The sequence below is a fragment of the Carassius gibelio genome, chromosome B16 (genome assembly GCF_023724105.1).
Source record: "Carassius gibelio isolate Cgi1373 ecotype wild population from Czech Republic chromosome B16, carGib1.2-hapl.c, whole genome shotgun sequence".
Lineage (NCBI taxonomy): Eukaryota > Metazoa > Chordata > Actinopteri > Cypriniformes > Cyprinidae > Carassius > Carassius gibelio.
In genome coordinates, this window is record NC_068411.1 from 27,447,542 (window position 1) to 27,465,128 (window position 17,587).

General features: G+C 36.0%; 2 protein-coding genes across 3 annotated transcripts; one reads left to right on the forward strand and one right to left on the reverse strand.

Moving 5' to 3' along the window:
- Nucleotides 1-1,625: 1,625 nt before the first annotated feature.
- Nucleotides 1,626-10,192, reverse strand: LOC127974641 (B-cell receptor CD22). Of its 2 annotated transcripts, none has more exons than XM_052578061.1 (12): nt 9,241-10,192; nt 9,107-9,166; nt 8,542-8,895; nt 7,827-8,084; nt 7,128-7,397; nt 5,910-6,179; nt 4,446-4,715; nt 4,123-4,204; nt 3,990-4,038; nt 3,806-3,904; nt 3,403-3,510; nt 1,626-3,279 (listed from the first exon to the last, which is right to left on the reverse strand). In XM_052578061.1, the coding sequence occupies exons 2-12, from the start codon at nt 9,147-9,149 to the stop codon at nt 3,220-3,222; spliced, it is 1,863 nt and encodes a 620-aa protein (XP_052434021.1). In that variant the 5' UTR covers nt 9,150-9,166; nt 9,241-10,192; the 3' UTR covers nt 1,626-3,219. The 2 variants fall into 2 exon arrangements, with proteins under 2 accessions (XP_052434021.1, XP_052434022.1); XM_052578062.1 differs by having other exon boundaries at nt 1,628-3,279; nt 3,409-3,510.
- A 1,495-nt stretch (nt 10,193-11,687) lies between these two features.
- dnase2 (deoxyribonuclease II, lysosomal) lies at nt 11,688-17,038 on the forward strand. The gene is made up of 7 exons (XM_052578084.1): nt 11,688-11,842; nt 12,094-12,202; nt 12,994-13,153; nt 13,629-13,722; nt 13,815-13,979; nt 15,172-15,384; nt 16,158-17,038. Exons 2-7 carry the CDS (start codon nt 12,111-12,113, stop codon nt 16,553-16,555), a joined length of 1,122 nt encoding a protein of 373 aa, XP_052434044.1. The 5' UTR covers nt 11,688-11,842; nt 12,094-12,110; the 3' UTR covers nt 16,556-17,038.
- Nucleotides 17,039-17,587: the final 549 nt, after the last annotated feature.

Genomic DNA, 17,587 nt, shown 5'->3' on the forward strand with positions numbered 1-17,587 from the left:
TTATAATTGTAAAAAAATAATGCAACAACAAAACAAAAAAAAATTATTACGAGACTGGCAACATGCAGGAAATAATGTAATAATAAATGCTGTGCTATGCTTCCATTTCAGGCACTCTTGCTGCTCACTGGATAGTGCACGTTCCCATGGATCCAGTCTGTGCTCCTCTTGGTTCTTCTGTAGTTCTGCAGTGCACCTACGACTACCCTGAGAAGTCCGACCAGGGAATACTGTGCAAAGTACTGACAGAGATGTGGTGTCTAAATGAAAGCATATGTATTACTCTAAGATACAGTGCAGGGATATTCCCTGAGCGCTCATACCAGGGCCGAGTCAAGTACTTGGGGCAGACAGGGAGCAAAAACTGTACGACGTGTACATGTTCTGGTTCATCACCAACCATCTGAAGGCCAAGTTACCAGGAAAGAGAGGAGTGAATCTACAGTCCCCAAATCAGACGGAAAGTAAGAACAGTTTCTTATGCTCTGGACATGAAATGTTTTATCTCATACTGCACAAAAATAAAAGCTCCAAAATGAGAATTTTGCATAAAATGAAAATGTTGGGTTCCTCAAAGAACTTTTCAATGAAATTCTTTTTTAGTGTAAAAGACAAACCTTTTGTGCATTTGAATGATTCCCTAGATGTTAAAGGTTTTTCATTAAACTATATATATATATATATATATATATATATATATATATATATATATATATATATATATATATATATTCTGAGTGTTAGAAGCTAATTTAAGTTGCTCATTTTGAAAAATGAATTTCCAAAGTTTTCAGTCATTTGTCAGAACCTTGGGATTTAAAAATTTGAGAATAAATTCTATTTACTTTAACAAACACAAAGGAAAGTCTAGGAAAGCTTAGAAAACACAATTGTAATATTTCCAAAAAATTTCTAAATATATAAGACTCCTTAAGCAATTTTCATCCTGTTCATATCTTTATGAATTTATTGATCATATTATCTTTTATTTCATATATCAGCACTGATTAGTGTGGCATTCATATTATTTATATGTTATCACTCTAAACAATTGTCTTATTAGTTACTGTTTGTTAATGCATTAACTAATTTAACTAAAATGAGCAAATAAATGTGTTACAGTATCTTGGTTAACAAAAATATTTATTGCTAGTTCATGTTAGCTCCGGTCTATTAAATAATATTAACAAATAAAACTTTTCATTTTTATCATTTATTAGCAGATTTTCTAATAAGATAACTTTATATCTAATATATTAATGACACTTTTAAATGTGTGAATACTGTGGCATAATCAAGTAGACAGGAAGTAATTATGTGATTGTAAACTATCCTGTTAATGTCCTTCTAGATGATATGTTGTAATAATAATAATTTTTCACAGCAAGGAGTGCTTCTTTATCTACTACTGGCATTGTGCTTGGAAAATGTATCATGGTTATCATAATAGCAGGCATGGTGATGTTCATCAGACGGAAGTCACGGTAAGAAAAGCATATACTCAATAAGTGTCTTGTCTGGCATCATTTCTGCTCTTATAAGGGAACGTGGCTTTGTTTTTCAGGGGAGAGAGGTTTAAGCAAGTTACTACCACAGAGGATAAAAAAACTTGTGACTCTGATCAAAACAGAGATGTAAACCAATAGTTCTGCTTTTTTTCTGTTTGCGTGCTACATTTTACATCAATTTATGCATTTATTTTTGCCTCCATCACAGAGTCTATTATTTATCTATTTATATTATTTTCTGCATATCAAACGGCACAATGTTACATTATTTTATTATTTATTTATTTTTTACATTTTGTATTCCTATTTCAACTTTAGTATTATATTACATTTTGCAAGTCCCTGCCACTGTGTTGCATATCAGGATGCACACTGTCCTCATCCACTGAACAAGAGACTGAACAACATGCTTTCTTCACAGAGTCTTTAAAAAGATTTAGATAGTAAGATAGTAATTTATGAATCCAGCAGGAGAGATACAGTGGATTCTTACATTGTAAATCATTATAAACTGCCTCTTGTTCTACCCTCAAGTTAAATAATAATAATAATAAAAAAGCACTTGGTATTTTTAATAATCACATTACAAATGAAGAAACATTAATTAAGGAAACATTTCACCCTAAAAAAAAACATGATTATCCATCTGTTATTTACTCAACCTTGAATCTGTAAAGAATCTTCACACAGTTCCAGGTTTTTAAAAAATAACAATGGAAAGCCCATGTGGTCTCAGTAATATTATTATTATATTTTCTTTGTATTATGTGACAAGGTCAAAGGTCAATTTTCTGGGATCGAAACAGCTCAGTACTTTAATAAAACTTTCAGCAATTGCAATAAATTGTGTATTATTGCCAGAAAATGTATGAAAACAAACCCTTTGTTGCCATTGTAAGAAAATGTTATTTATTTGTAGCTTCCCATGAATTTATCAATTAAATCGAATATTTATGTGGGATGATTTTTTATGATGCGTTTAATCGTGTCACACTCAAACATATAGCGGATATACTACCTTTCAAATGTTTAGGGTCAGTAAAATTTGTTTTTTGAAATGATTTTTTTTTTTTTTTTTTTAGCAAGGATGCATTAAATTGATCAAAAGTGACCGTAAAACATTTATAATGTTCCAAAAATGTCTTTTTCAAAAGTTCTTTTGAACTTTCTATTTATCTAAGAATCCCAAAAACAATGTGTTTCCACAAAAATATTAAGCAGCACAACTGTTTTCAACAAGAATAAGAAATCCGAATGCTAGACTGATTTCTGATGCATCATGTGACACTGGAGCAATAGTGCTGAAAAATACATTTTAAAAAGTAATAAGAACATGTCATTATATATTATAATAATATTCCACAATATACCTGTTTTGCTGTATTCTTAATTAAAATAAATGAAAAAATCTTACTGACCCCAAACATTTGAACAGTAGTGTGTCATTTAGAGCAGCTGGATTTGATTAAACTGCAGCTGGACACAATTAAACAGAGCATCCAGTGGGGATATTTTTCCACTGGTGTACCATGTGTATTTTCCAGTCTCTGGTGTCCAGGCTACATCAGGTGGTCCATAAGTGCACATAAAAAAAAAATAAAAAAAAAAGTCCCTGTGTGGTTTTACAATTTCTTCCATCAGTTGACTGCTTCAGACTCCAGATTCTTCCATCTCCTCTCTCGGTTGCTTGTCAAGAACAGTATAAATAACATTAGGACCATCTTTGAGCTTCTTGTCTCCATCTAGAGGTATGTTTGTGACCTTCGCCTGACTGTAAATAAAGATGACAAACACAACAACAATGGCATTAATATGACAGAGGACTGGCGTAAACCAGCACACATGGACTGTTTCATTGTGTTTAACCTGGGCATGGCAGAATAATGTAATGTACATTAACCGTAATGTAGTTGAGTTTTCCCTGTTCCTCAGCGCTCTGAGCGGCTTCTTTCAGCGGCACGATGGAAGGGTGGCTACTTTCATAAATCTCCTCTGGCTCTTCCTGAACAAGACACAAAATATAACACTAAAAAGTTTAGAGAGTAAGAAACCCATATACTATCCACTATTTCTGGTAGATTCTTAACCATTCAAACACATGCATGATTGTTTTTGGGTTAATATTGTTAACAATTAACTGTGAAATGGAAGACAATGAGGCTGAGTCTTTTTTATTGAGATAAGTTGTTGAGTTTATAGAAGTATAAACCTAAAAGCTGTGTTCCAGTTCACACATTTACAGTATACAACAGAGACGGACATAATAGTGGAAGGAGATCTGAGCAAAGAAAACTCACCAGAATGTCTGACATTTTTGTGCTCTTGAGGAAAAACATCTCTGAAGTTGATCCACTAAACTGAGAATCGTCCACTGGCAAGTCAACTACTGGTGAACACTGTTTTTTAGGAGAAATATGGCATTTGATTAATATTAGATTCAGTTTATGTGATGAGAATAAGATAAGATAAGATAAAAATGACCTGTTTTTCTTCCCCAAGATTTTCAGTGTCCACGCGATGCATGTTTTTACTGCGGAAGAGACGTGAAATTATGCGTGCAGGATCAGATAGAAGATCAGATATTTACTATTAAAGTCAGTAAAGGTGAAATCACCTGATCATGACGACCACGGTCAGAAATATCAATCCGATAGAAACACCCACTGCAGATGCCAATGCGATCACTTTCAGTCGGCCTGAACATATAAACCACAGCAGCTCAATCATGGACAGACATACACATCATTCATTTGACAAACAGCGGTAAGCAGTAACTACATTTATGTCCAGTCTCACCGAGACTGCATTTATTTGATCAAAAACACAGTAAAAACAGTCATGTTGTGAAGTTTTTGCTCCAGGATTTAGTGTCACGTGATCCTTCAGAAATTATTCTAATATTCTGATTTGCTGATCTGCTGTGTGTTATGCACTGACCTCGTACTTTCACAGTCAGAACCGGGGAGCTGTGCGCTCCGATGCGGTTGCGGGCCTCGCAGTAGTACTGGCCGCTGGCTCCAGGGCTGACCTCAGCAATGGTGTAGCTGCGACCCGATCGAGTTTCCCAGGCGTCAGCCGCATTGATCCGGTGCCAGGTGTAGTTCTCCACCGCCGGATTGGCCTGACTGATGCAGGTCAGCGTCAACGAGCTGCCCGCTTCGATCACAGTGGAAGGCCGAGCCAACACAGAGGTGTTTTGGGGGGCATCTGAGAGTGAGAGAGAGAAAGAGAGAGGAGGAGGTTAAATAAAAGAAAGAAACTGGAGGACTAATGTATAAAGATAAAAAAATTTTGCAGTTCAAAGAGGTATATACAGTAGGTAGAGTATCCTTAGTTTGCAATGCGGAAGTAACCTATTTTCTGTGAATGTGCAAGAAATCCACAAAAAGTAAATAACTAGAATAAGTGCATTAAATGGTCTGATTATTCCAAACCAGTCTGTATTTTATGGAAGCTTGATTCTACTACAGGATACAAAAAGAAATAAAAATTAATTAAAGCTGCAGTAGGTAACTTTTGTAAAAATATATTTTTTACATATTTGTTAAACCTGTCATTATGTCCTGACAGTAGAATATGAGACAGATAATCTGTGAAAAAAATCAAGCTCCTCTGGCTCCTCCCAGTGGTTCTATTGCCATTTGCAGGAATACTATCGCTCCCGGTAAGAAACAACCAATCAGAGCTGCGGTCCCTAACTTTGTTTGTGTTCAAAATGTAGAAAAATGTATATAATAAGCGAGTACACCATGAATCCGTTTTCCAAACCGTGTTTTTAGCTTGTCCTGAATCACTAGGGTGCACCTATAATAAGTGTTTATATTCTGACTATTTTAGATTGCTTCGGGGATACCGCGGCGGAGTAACCCAGTACCTTTGATTCTTCATAGGAATAAACAGAGAGAAGTAGTTCCGGCTACATTGTTCTTCCGCAAGACCCAAGCAGTTCTGTTTATTAACCGCTAGAGCGTCAAAAGTTCCCTACCGCAGCTTTAATTGCAACTTTTTAATCTCACTATTCTGAGTTATATATAAACATAGGGATACAAACATCTAAACTCAGATTTGCGAGATATTAAAGATATTAATTAAAACAAATTTAATTGCTTGATATAATCTCAAAGTTAAAAAAAAATGTGAATTTTAAAATAAAAAGCAACAATTAAAAAAAAAAAAAATTATATGGTGGCAGAAACAGGATTCCAGAGAATTATAAAGTGTAAACGTCCAATTCCAAGTTTATGTCTCGCAATTCTCACTTTTTTTTTTCAGAACTGCAAATTTATATCTCTAAAACAATTGGAAATGGATGGCACCAGAAACAGTGCATGTTCAAGTTATAAAACTCTTAGACCTATGTTAAAACTTTACAATATAAGTTTATAATAAGTATAAACTTACAGAGTACTATAAGAGAAATAGTGGGTGATGTCCCCATGCCAAACACGTTCCACGCAGTGCAGTAGTACTGTCCGGCATGATGGGAACGCACGCTAGCAAAGGTGAGATTTTGTGAAGTGCCTTTGGTCCAGGGCTGACCGCCATTCACTTTGTACCAGGCGTATTTCTGCACGGGAGGGTTAGCGTTGCTGCTGCAGGTAAGATTGACAGCAAACCCTTCCTTGATGTCACCTTTAGGACTGATGAGGATTCTTGTGTTCTTTGGGGAGTCTAGAAGAAATTTTTTTTCAATTTTACAATACATAAAAGTCTCCCAAATACACTAATGATGATGAATGAATGAATTTAAAATATATTCTTTATGCAATTTATTCCAGTGATGTAAATCTGAATTTTTAGCATCATTACTCCATTCTTCAGTGTCGCATGATCCTATAGAAATCATTTTGACATGCATCTATATGGTTGTTTGGTCATTCTGATTGGTTGTAAACTCATTGTAACAGTTTTTAATATATGTCTACGTTTTATCATTCACAAGGTGAAAACTCTAACTTTTAGAAAGCAGTAGCATACATAAACCACACAATGTGATGCATATGCCCATGGCATAAACAATGTGGCATAAGTCACGTACCAAAGTTTAACATTGAATTATGTTAACACACCTCTACCCCCAAAGTGTGACGAATGCTTGTAGTGATGTTTGACTTAACAAGTGAAAACAGGAAGTAAATACTCCTTTCATGGCTGAGCATCATGTGGATATTTGTACACTTGATTTGAACTTTGATCTATTGGAGGGTGGCAGACAATGTGACATAATGTCCTGCCAAAATTAAAGTTATTACACAAGAACCAGCAACTAAAATAAATCTCTGCACTCTCAAGCACATCAGATCAGCAATAATGGAAATAAATGTCTTTTCAAAAATTCTATTTTTCAACACATTTTTCAAAATAGTTCCATTAAGAACCTTTAACATCCATGGGACCTTTCAATTCCCCCCAAAAAAAGGTTCTTTATAGTGGAAAAAGTTAGTATAAAATGTTCTTCTTTCTTTTTTCTTCAGTTCTTTTAAGAATTGTTCACTGAAAGGTTCCTTGGGGAACCAAAAAAGGTTCCTCTATTCAACCTTTATTTTTTAAAATGTATGCAAACAGACTAGCAATACCTAAATTATTTACTCTGGCTGCATAAAAATAGAGGTGACCTACAGGTAACATTGAGTAAAAGTGGTCTGGACCGGTCTGTGCCGAGTGGGTTGCGGGCCACACAGAAGTACTCTCCATGGTCCCTGTAGTCCAAACTCCACAATCTCAGCTCAGGTTGAAAGCTGTCTGGCACACTGCCACTCTCTCCTTCTTTAAACCAAGTGAAACTTTCTGCTGGCGGAGCTCCATCACTACTGCAGGTCAAAGTCACCGAATCGCCCTCCCCGACTGCCTCTCGAGGGGTCATCTGTATCGTGGTGTAGCGAGGAGCATCTGAGACACAGAGAAAGAGAGGGATTAAATGCAAGTTCTAATGGGAGAGGACGACTGACTGTAGAATTCAACAGTAAGTAACTACAAGTTTTATGCACAGTTGAATCCTTGAGTAGTTTTTTTCTAAAAACACATGTATAAAATCAGCCAATTTAGATGTTACCACATGCAGCAGAGTTTAGACATGTTTATACTATATCCAGTACTATTCAATAATGTTTTGTTTTAATGTTTATTTTTGTTCTTATGCTCACCAAGGCTGCACTTATATAACCAAAAATGCATTTAAATGGTAATATTGTGAATATAATACTTTAAAATAACCATTTCCTCTCAATATATTTTAAAATGTAATTTATTCCTGTTGTGACAAAGCTGTGTTCAATTACACATACAGAACTAGTGTTTATATGCATACGCAATACTCACATCCGAGAGCCAGGGTGAGTCCTGGTGACTGAACATTTTGAGGGGGTATTGGACGGCAGGTGTAGGTACCTGCATGCTGGCTGTCAAAGTTATAGATGGCTGACAGCTTGTTGGACTGACCCAAGTTGATCCCATTCCGATAAAGGGCAAAGTTCCTGCCAGGGGCGGCACAGCCTCGCGCCACACAGCTCAAGAAGACCGTCTCGCCAGCAGAAAACATGTTGCCTATTCTCTGAGGATGTACATGAACCTGAAGCTCTGGAATCAATACAACATTTCACAATATTAGGTGCATGCGACGTGCAATTATGAACAGGCTGTTTTCCACAATTATATGCAAATAAACAACAACATTAAAAGTTGTTAATTTCTCCCTTATTACTAGATTTTCTACAGAAAAAGCGAGTGCAAGAAGCTGTTGCTTTGTGGTTACTAGTGTGTTTCTAGGTGGCTGTGCAAAAAACACTCCTTCCACCATTGGTTGAATAGTCAGGTAGCCCTACCGCCCCCAAAAAAACAAGGACTTATGCTATCATTCCTTTCAAGACATCTCAAATGTCTTTCCTGTCACTTTTGATAAATTTAATGAATAAAAGTACTGTAAACAGTACTAACCTCAAACCGTTGAACAGCAGTGTACAGTTGCACCTACATTTTAAACTTGTTTTTATATTATTTAACATGAAAAAAAATCACCTTTAAAATGTGGCCTGACCTGTGACAGACAGTGTGATGGCATCAGGAGAGGTCCATCTCCCCTGGTTGTCGGTCTCGAATCTGAAATGGTACATTCCTGCATCGCTCAGCTTAACGTTCGTGATCTGCAAACTGCATCTTTTGTGTCCCCCCATGTATTTGATCCTGTCCCTGAAAGAGGGGCTCAACAGATTCCCATCAGTGTGGTAGGCAACATCCCGTCGGCCCTCCACAGAGATGTGAAACCACATGACCCGCGTAGAGCTGGAGGGCGAGGGGTAATCGTAGCGGCACGGCAATGTTACCGTGGTCCCAGCCCAAACGCAGATGTCTGTCCTGGAGAAATACACCAGCAATTTACTTGCCCCGACTCCTATAAAGCAACACAGGAGTAATCAGAGGCCGGCATTGACCTTAGCAAGGTGTGCGCTATTGACGCCAGGGATAAAAACAGGAATCAATACAATATAAATAACCTGTGCACCAAGGGCACTCAGGTAACATAAGAGCACAGATTAGAGCTGCAATACACAATCACAACCGTTTGATTGTATTGAAAACACAAGATACCTGTCCAAAATTACCTGACAGAAGAAGCACAGAGGTCACAATTACACGCACCCACATCTCAGCCCTGTTTGTGCCTAAAAACAGGAAAGACTGTAAGTAAATTCAAGAATCATCAAGAAACTGGTACCTGGTTTTGCTGTAACGCTACCTGGTTCTGATGTTCTTCATCAAGCGCTGCGAGCCGTCTGTGGACACATGGACACACACACGTGTTGAAGAGGGAGCCGAATGGCACCAGACGCACAGTGAAGGACGCTGAGCCAGAGAGAAAGCAGAAGTTGAAGGGTGGTGATAGGCTGGCCATCCCACTATCTCACTGTCTGAGCCTCTAAACTCTGTCTCTGTCTCCAGTGAAACTCAATGCCACCTTCAGCAAGGTGCACGAGGCAATAACTATGGGTTTACTGCAGCAGCAATTGTAGTGTAACTAATGAATTCACACTAAAACAGTAACCACAATCCTTCACTAAAATTGGTTTTACTGCAGGAACAAGAGTTTAACTGTTGGTATCCAATGTAAAATCATTGAAACCACAAGTAAAGCTACCTTTTACTACTGTAACAATATTTGACTTGTGGTGTTTGTTGTGAAAGCATAGTAACCACAAGTAAACCCGTATTTTATTATTTTACTACAATATTTTACTAGTTTAAAACTGAGGGATTTGTTGGAAAGTCTTAGTGACCACAAATAAAACTGTATTTAATTTAAATAAATTATGGTTTTACTTCAGGAACAAGAGCTGAAATTTAGTTTTTGTTGTAAAAGCACTAACCACATGTAAATCTACCATGGTTTTACTACAAGAATGAGAGCTAACTGCAGTATTTGTTGTAAAATCACAGTTACCACGATTAAAACTTTATTTTATAGAGATTAACTGTGGTTTAACTACCGGAACAAGAGTTTAAATGTGTTATTTGTCATAAAACCGTAGTAACCACTATATGTTTAATGGAAATTAACCATGGTTTTACTATAGGAACAAAGGTTTATCTGTTGTTTATTGAAAACTCGTGGTAACCACACGCAAAACTCCTATAGGAAAATAAATTTTGCTACAAGAACTACAGTGTAACTGTTTTTGTGCTCAAGGTTTTGGATTCATCAATCTAACTACGATTACAACCTCAGGGTGGTATGGAGATATATAAGATTATAAACACCTCAGCGACCTCTTGAGGTAAGAAATTGGAAATGCAGCAGACAATTAAACCAAAAACAATTTCTCAAGAGCAACATTCGTTGAAAATCGTTGAATTCTTTTCATTTTACATCAGACCAATGGAAGTTATTAATATGAAAAGCAGAACCTGTTAGATATCTTACTTGATGAGTGTAACTTGGATTGCTAAACTATCTGGTTGCTGACAACATTTTGCATTAATAGGCTAACAATAAATAAAATAGCAAACAAATCACTAGCAGCTCAAAAACGAGCGTGACTTTAAATCTGTCATATGTGACACTGATATGTTTTTTGTCTGCAAACATTTATGCACAAATATTCAAATTTAGGCATATATGTTTTTCTTAGTCTTAAACTACAAAAGCAAAAAATACAGGACACAATCAACGTGATTCTTTAAAAGCAATGACAATAACGGACTGAAAGGGACCACAAAGACGTACTATAGTAAAGATGGTGATTCTCCATTTCTCTCTGTCCTTTTCTGAGCACAAAAACTACTAGAAGGGACGTTGAGAACTGTTACTTCACTGCAATAAGCAGATAAACTGCCCATCAACATTAAAACATTTATGACATTGACACACGCTTCAGACAGAAGCGCACAACAAACGATTTCAAATTTAATGTAATTTAATTTAATTTAACAAAATAAAACAAACATACAAAAAAGACAGTTGTTTTTATAATTGTTCAGAAATGCGTTTCATGTTGTTTTGGTTTTAGATTTTCCGTTCTTATGAATATTAATTAGATCATTCTCACTTCCAGAAGGGCTCTGCTTTGTAACCAAAAGTTAAGTAGGCTACCCTTATTAATATTCGTAAACAACATTGTTTCCGGTGTTTAGATGCGGTTATTTCACTTGTGCTGCACCAAAAGACTTTGGCTGCACTTATCTCTATGACAGTGAATAAAAAAGTCATTGTTCCTTTAGGAGGCGCACTGGCGCTCATGATGCCGAATAGTCAATTGAGCGCCATTCAAAACACAGGATATTATTACTATTTTAGTACTTCGTTAGAGAAAATCGCACAGTAAAACATTTGAATATTTTAAATACGTAAATCTAAATGATTGTCATCTGGCGTTTAAATGGAAATCCGCCCCAGCAATCGCTAAAAAATTATAAAAAAAAAATAAAAAACTCGATTAAGTCAACACAATCGATTGTGATTGGTTTGTCCTGAATGGCGCTGAGAAAAGTAACACTTACCTCGTGACTAAATCTTATTCGCGCTGTTTTACCAGCGCTGTTTAGTAATATTTAATACAAGAATATTGACACTGAGAAATTACAATAGCACTGAATTGAAAATGCACAGTGGAAACTTCAAATAAGAAAATAACTATTACCCAACCAACAAAGGAAACAAACACTCATTAGTCCCCTCCCTTTACGGTGAAAGCTCAATTCCATTCTATCCACTTGTTCTATGTCTACATTTGAAACCAATGGACCTGATACATGTGACAACAAGAGGAATTGAAGTTTCTCTCAGCGATGGACTGACATGATCCACTTTTTCCCTCTCAATAGCACGCCTGTCTTCCGTTGAGGTAAGTTTAGATTATGTCAGACTTTTATAACGATGATCATTTATTTTCTAGTTGTAGTTCAGGCATGCAGTTTGTTATTAGACCATAAGCAGTATAACACATTCAAACTATAAAGCATTAAGTGCGGTGAACCACTATGCCAGAGTTAATATTTAAATTGCTGACGTGCAGTTTTGCGTTTAAAAATGATGAGAAGGTTTGTATTTGATTTACTGTATCTTGACAGACAAATGAATGTTGTACTGTTTCAGGTTCTTCCACTGTCATCATGTTGCTTCATGTCCTGCTCCTCCTTCATGCATCAGCTGGAGCTTCTTCCTCCATCTCGTGTTCTGATGATCAGGGGAAACCTGTAGACTGGTGTGTGTTTTTAAATGGCCTAAAACCAGAAAACATTCAGCATGTTGAGTCACAGTTGTAGAGGCGCAGCACTTCATCTTTGTGCACTATTATTTACAACATTGATAATAATAAGAAATGTTTCTTCAGCTGCAAATTGGACACTCAAGACTGAAGCAACAATGCTGAAAAATCAGCTTTGATCATAGGAATAAATTACATTTAAAAAATGTATTCAAATAGAAAAAAAATTGATTGTAATAATATTTCTAAATATCACGGATTAAATAAGTACTGTAGACTTGTGACCATAAGTAATAAAAATGTTTGAAAACTGACCCCAGACTTTTCAGTGGTAAGGTAAAACAAACAGAATAATTTAACTAAACAAAATGGCTACTTAATGTAACAGTACTCATATTAATATTAATAATATAATATTTTTTATAGTAAAATTATAATATAATTTATAATAGGGTCATTATTTTCTCAGTTAATTTATATAGAGATATATTTTTTATTGCTCTAACTATATATATATGCCTGAAAATATTTGATGTAGGATTCACAATTTAAGAAATTAATCGTAATTTTACAAATAATTACACAAGCATCAAGTGACACATTGAATTTAACATGAAAGTCTGAATTAGAAAAACTGAAGAAGTCTTTTTTCTTATAAAGCATAATTCAATAATCTGAACCTACACTCAAAAAACTGTATGTTAACACATAAAATAAATATAGTCTTTGTAAAATGTATTTATCAATGTGAAGAGGCATATTTCCCTCTTTTCCGTCTCTCCTTACAGGTTTTACTTGTACAAACTCCCACATCTTCCTCATGAGCCTGTGCAGGAGGGGCTGAAGTATCTTTTCATGGATGGAGAGAGCGAAGGATGGACGGATGGAAAGACTTTAGTGAATGACAGTCAAAGTGCTGTTGGTCAAACAGTAGGGCCTTTATATGAGGTACAAGTCACACTCTTTACATAATAGAAAAGATCTCAATTTAAAAAATGAAATGTTCAGTTCATCATATTCTGTTCTTCTTTCATTATTAGTCATTTTCGGACTGATCTTAGAGACGCTTACTCAGCTTACCCTGTTCTGTAGTCGGCGCATTTTCCCAGTTTTGCAGAAGTATAAAATCACTGAGTTTGCATTTACATTTAATTATAAATCTGTTTAAACTCTATTAAGATTCAGAACCACATTTAAACGTGGCACAGATCAGATACCAAACAAGTTTTTGCTGTTTACTCTGATGCAGCAAGCTCAAACTGAAACTCAAAAGGGTATTTATTACTTTAGATGCACAGATATTTTTCCTAATAAAAGAGGAACTGATGCTTTTGATCACATGCTCATCACAAGGGCATCTGATTTGCTTTCTCATACAGTCATGTTTATTGTGAAGAAGCTTTGAGCTTTAACTTTCTTCCAGGGTGGTGATGTTGGATACATTTTATATAATGATCAGCCACCGCAACAACCAAAGCTTTCTGGAGATGCAACCAGATCTTGTGGCCACACCAAAGGTGCAGTTAACTGCTTGAAAAGATATCAATGGAACACAAACAACATTTATGGAGGACCGAGTGTTAATGTATACTCTTTTTCCTTGTTCCAGGGGTTGTTGTCTTTGATAAACAACAAGGCTTCTGGTTGGTCCACAGCACGCCTCATTTCCCCCCTCCTAAATCACAGGGACAGTTTTCATACCCCGCTTCTGGCATAAGTAATGGACAGAACTTTATCTGTGTCACATATCCATTTGAGCGCTTTCAGACCATAGGTATGACTCTAAAACATTTAAGAAATAAGTGATGGATAAAATGGGGTTTTTGCATTGCAAGTGAGTCTAGTCCACCCAAAAATGTAAATGCATGTGGTTCCAAACCTGTAGGAATTTCTTCCACAGAACATAAAAGAAGATATTCTGAGGAACGCTGGTAAGCAGCCTTGGGTCCCGTTGACGTCCATTGGATTTTCTGTCTGTACTGTATTATGGAAGTCAATGGGAACCAAAATGTTTGGTTACCAAGATCCTTCAAAATATCTTCTTTTTAAAGGTTTGGAATGATATGGGGGGGGGGAATAAATGCTGACAGATTTTTTTTATCTTTGGGTGGTCTATCCCTTTATAGTTTGTGACTGTAAGTATGAATCAGGTGTGTTAAAATGAACAAGATGTGTCTGATCTATGCATGTTTTAAGTAAATCTGCTGCTTGAAATGCTTCTCACCTAACCTTTTCATGTGCGATTTCTAAAGACAAAACATTTATGGGATGCAGTTGCCATAGTGACTGTTAGAGTAATCGTCTGACACTGTAACCATAGTTACAACACCTCTCACTGAGATCATCTTTATGTCCATTTAGTCTCATGTTTGTAAATCACAGTATTATCAGACTTTCCGATAATGGCAATAAAGCAAAAAGCTAGTGTTTCTCAACCCTGTTCCTGGAGACACACCAGCAGTGCACATTTTGAAATATTCCTAACCAAACACCAAACACCGATTACGCTCAGTGGAGAAACTAAGGCCTGAAATGAATCGATCAGATTTGCATTTTTGGTGTGTCTCAGGAACAAGGTTGGGAAAGTTTTGTACGAGTCAAGGCTGTATGTTTCAGACATTAACTAGAGTGCCTTAAACTCACTTTTTATATGGTTTATTATTATGAGCCCACAGTTAGGCAGCAACAACAATAATAATAATAATAATGTTGTTATTATTGTTGTTGTTTATTTTATTATCTTCTATGATTTGTATTCAGGTAATGTAAAAGATTTTCATATAATGTAATTGACTTCTCTGTAATATATTTCCAATAATGATAATTGCGAAAACAACAAAAGTAATATAAAACAAGTAGTAATAGTAGTAGTACTATTATATTGTAGTTTTATTTAGTTGTATTTATTTAATATCCACTGTCATTTATCTTTCTGATTGTAATGTAATGTAATATAATGTAAACAGGTGAGCAGTTGAAAATCAATCAGCCTCACATATACGACTGCAGCATCCCTGCTGCACTGGCCGCTGCTGTACCTGCTATGGCTAATCTCTGTAAACACACACTGGGCAGATGGGACAACACTTCCTCCTCGCCATCCAATCGCAGCATCTCACTCCTCTCTCTGGCGGGATCAGAGTTCGTCAGCTTTGCGAAAGGCGCATCATTTGCCAATGGTAAGACTCATTTTAATGCTGATGTAATGGTGACAGTGAAACTCTTGCCAGCCAGTCAAAGCCTTAAACGATCAAGATGAAAACATGTAGCTCTTTTTGTTAAACAAATATGTTCTGTTCATATTGAAGATAGGTTCTTTCATCTGTTTTCACAGATCGGTTTTCTACGCAAATATGTTCTAGATTTACATATTTGACCGTTTTTGATGCACATTACTGTTATTTTGTTCCATTAAAAACATGGCAAGTTAAAAGAAGTTCAACTTATACACACATGGGGCCAGTTTTCAGTTGCACTGTTTTTCCAAATTCCATTTTTACAGTTTCAATTTTGATAGATTCTGTTTATTTAAGTTTTCATTTTTCTGGACTCTGAATGTCCAAATACATTTTAGTCAGAAACCATGTCTAATTAATTGAAATCATGAAACTTCTAATTTTATGACTGGATTCCCCTCAATTCAATCTGCGTTCTTTGCTTCACAGATCATAGGGCCCTACATTATGTCCACGTATGCTTTGTCAACTATACTGACAAAAAAACATTTATGTAGTTGCTAGTAAATTGCTATTCAATTTCACAGATAATTGCAAAGATACTGCAGGGAACACTGAATTAGATGTGAAATTTGGAAAAACTGAAATAATAAGACATACTCCAACAGTCGGTTTTATTTACAAATCTGAAAAAAATATATATATATTTTTTACAGTGTATGCATTTTAAATAAAAAATAAGAAGTAATCTTTTTCACTGTTTCATTCATAATCAGACCTGTATCACTCCTGGGTTGCACCTACGCTTCAGTCCGACCTGCTGGTTCAGTTCTGGCGTCGCTCCACGGGAATCCTGCACTCTGACTGCTCTCAAAGCTGGAAAGTCCTCAACGTAGATCTCATTTCCCCGGGCAAGAGCATCACGTTTAAGGCTACAGAGGACCACTCGAAGTGGGCCGTCAGTGTCGGCGGGAGCAGCGCTGGAAGTGGGGCGTCTGGCGACTGGGTCTGTGTCGGAGATATCAACCGCGACGAGGCGGAGGAGAAGAGAGGCGGGGGTACGGTGTGCCGTCAGGACACTGCGGTGTGGAAGGCCTATCGCTCGGCTGCCCTGCAGTGTGAGACATGCGATGGAGAAGTGCAGACGTGCGACAAATCCGCACGGTATCGCTGATGAAGTGGGACACAGCAGAAAGAAGAACAAAATCAGGGTCATGCAGAAGGACTGCAAACAGTTAGGATTGTTAGGTCAAATGCTTTTTCATAAATATATGTAGCAATTTCAGGGGAATAATATGTGGGGTAATTAGCTTAAAGGCAAATTCAACAAGACTGTACATTTATGATTGATATTATAAAATTAATTTCATGTATAACTTCAGGAATTGGATTTTAATACGGTACAGCCTTGTTTTAAATGTGTGTGTGTATATTAATATTTTCTTTTGCCATGATTACATCATTTAATTTTTATTTTAACAAATAATGGGTGTTAGAAGGTGAAGTGTGCAATAGCTGCTGCATTATTACACACATTCTCTTGAACCTCAAGAAGCCAGAAGTGCATTATGGGAATTAGGCTGAGATGTTTTCAATCCCTCAGCTTTTGTTGCTGTATTACATTGAGGAAATAAATCACTTCATGTGTCTGTAATTACATTATCTCTGCTTTAGTTTGTTTACAAGTTCAGTGGAAACTGCAAAATATGCTGAATAACTATAGTTAAATGATAAACTGTAACTTTAGTAAATTAAAACAAAGAAAATGAGAGATTAGTTTAAATAAGAGTAGTAATATGTACAGTATGCACTAGCAAAGGTAGTTAAAAAATATTGTAAAATTTCTATACAGTTTCTAACGCACACTTGCATACACACATTTCTATATTATTTTAATAACAATAAAAATATAATAATATTTAATAAAAAAAACTAAATTAAATTAAATGTGAAATTTATATGTAGGAAAACTGCATTACTGTGGAACCTTTCAGTCACTATTTTTAGCAATATTTATATTATTCCAATTTCCATTAAAATGATAAATACATAAAGCTTTGAGGTGTCAAGGAATTAATAGAATAAAAAGAATCAGGCATTTTTAGTCAGTATATATGTTTCCATGTGTGCGGTGTCTACAAAATCATATTAAAGGAGAAGTGATGACTAGTTTATACAGTAATTGATTTTCACGGGAAAATGTAAG

Excerpts from the sequence above, each read along its gene's own strand:
- LOC127974641 (XM_052578061.1), bottom strand. The coding sequence starts at position 9,149 with ATGTGGGTGCGTGTAATTGTGACCTCTGTGCTTCTTCTGTCAG. Across the intron at positions 4,205-4,445 it reads TCTGACTGTGAAAGTACGAG|GCCGACTGAAAGTGATCGCA; the intron begins GTCAGTGCATAA and ends TTATATGTTCAG. Across the intron at positions 3,280-3,402 it reads TCAACTACATTACGGTTAAT|TCAGGCGAAGGTCACAAACA; the intron begins GTACATTACATT and ends CTTTATTTACAG.
- dnase2 (XM_052578084.1), top strand. The coding sequence starts at position 12,111 with ATGTTGCTTCATGTCCTGCTCCTCCTTCATGCATCAGCTGGAGCTTCT. Across the intron at positions 13,980-15,171 it reads TGAGCGCTTTCAGACCATAG|GTGAGCAGTTGAAAATCAAT; the intron begins GTATGACTCTAA and ends TAATGTAAACAG. Across the intron at positions 15,385-16,157 it reads AGGCGCATCATTTGCCAATG|ACCTGTATCACTCCTGGGTT; the intron begins GTAAGACTCATT and ends ATTCATAATCAG.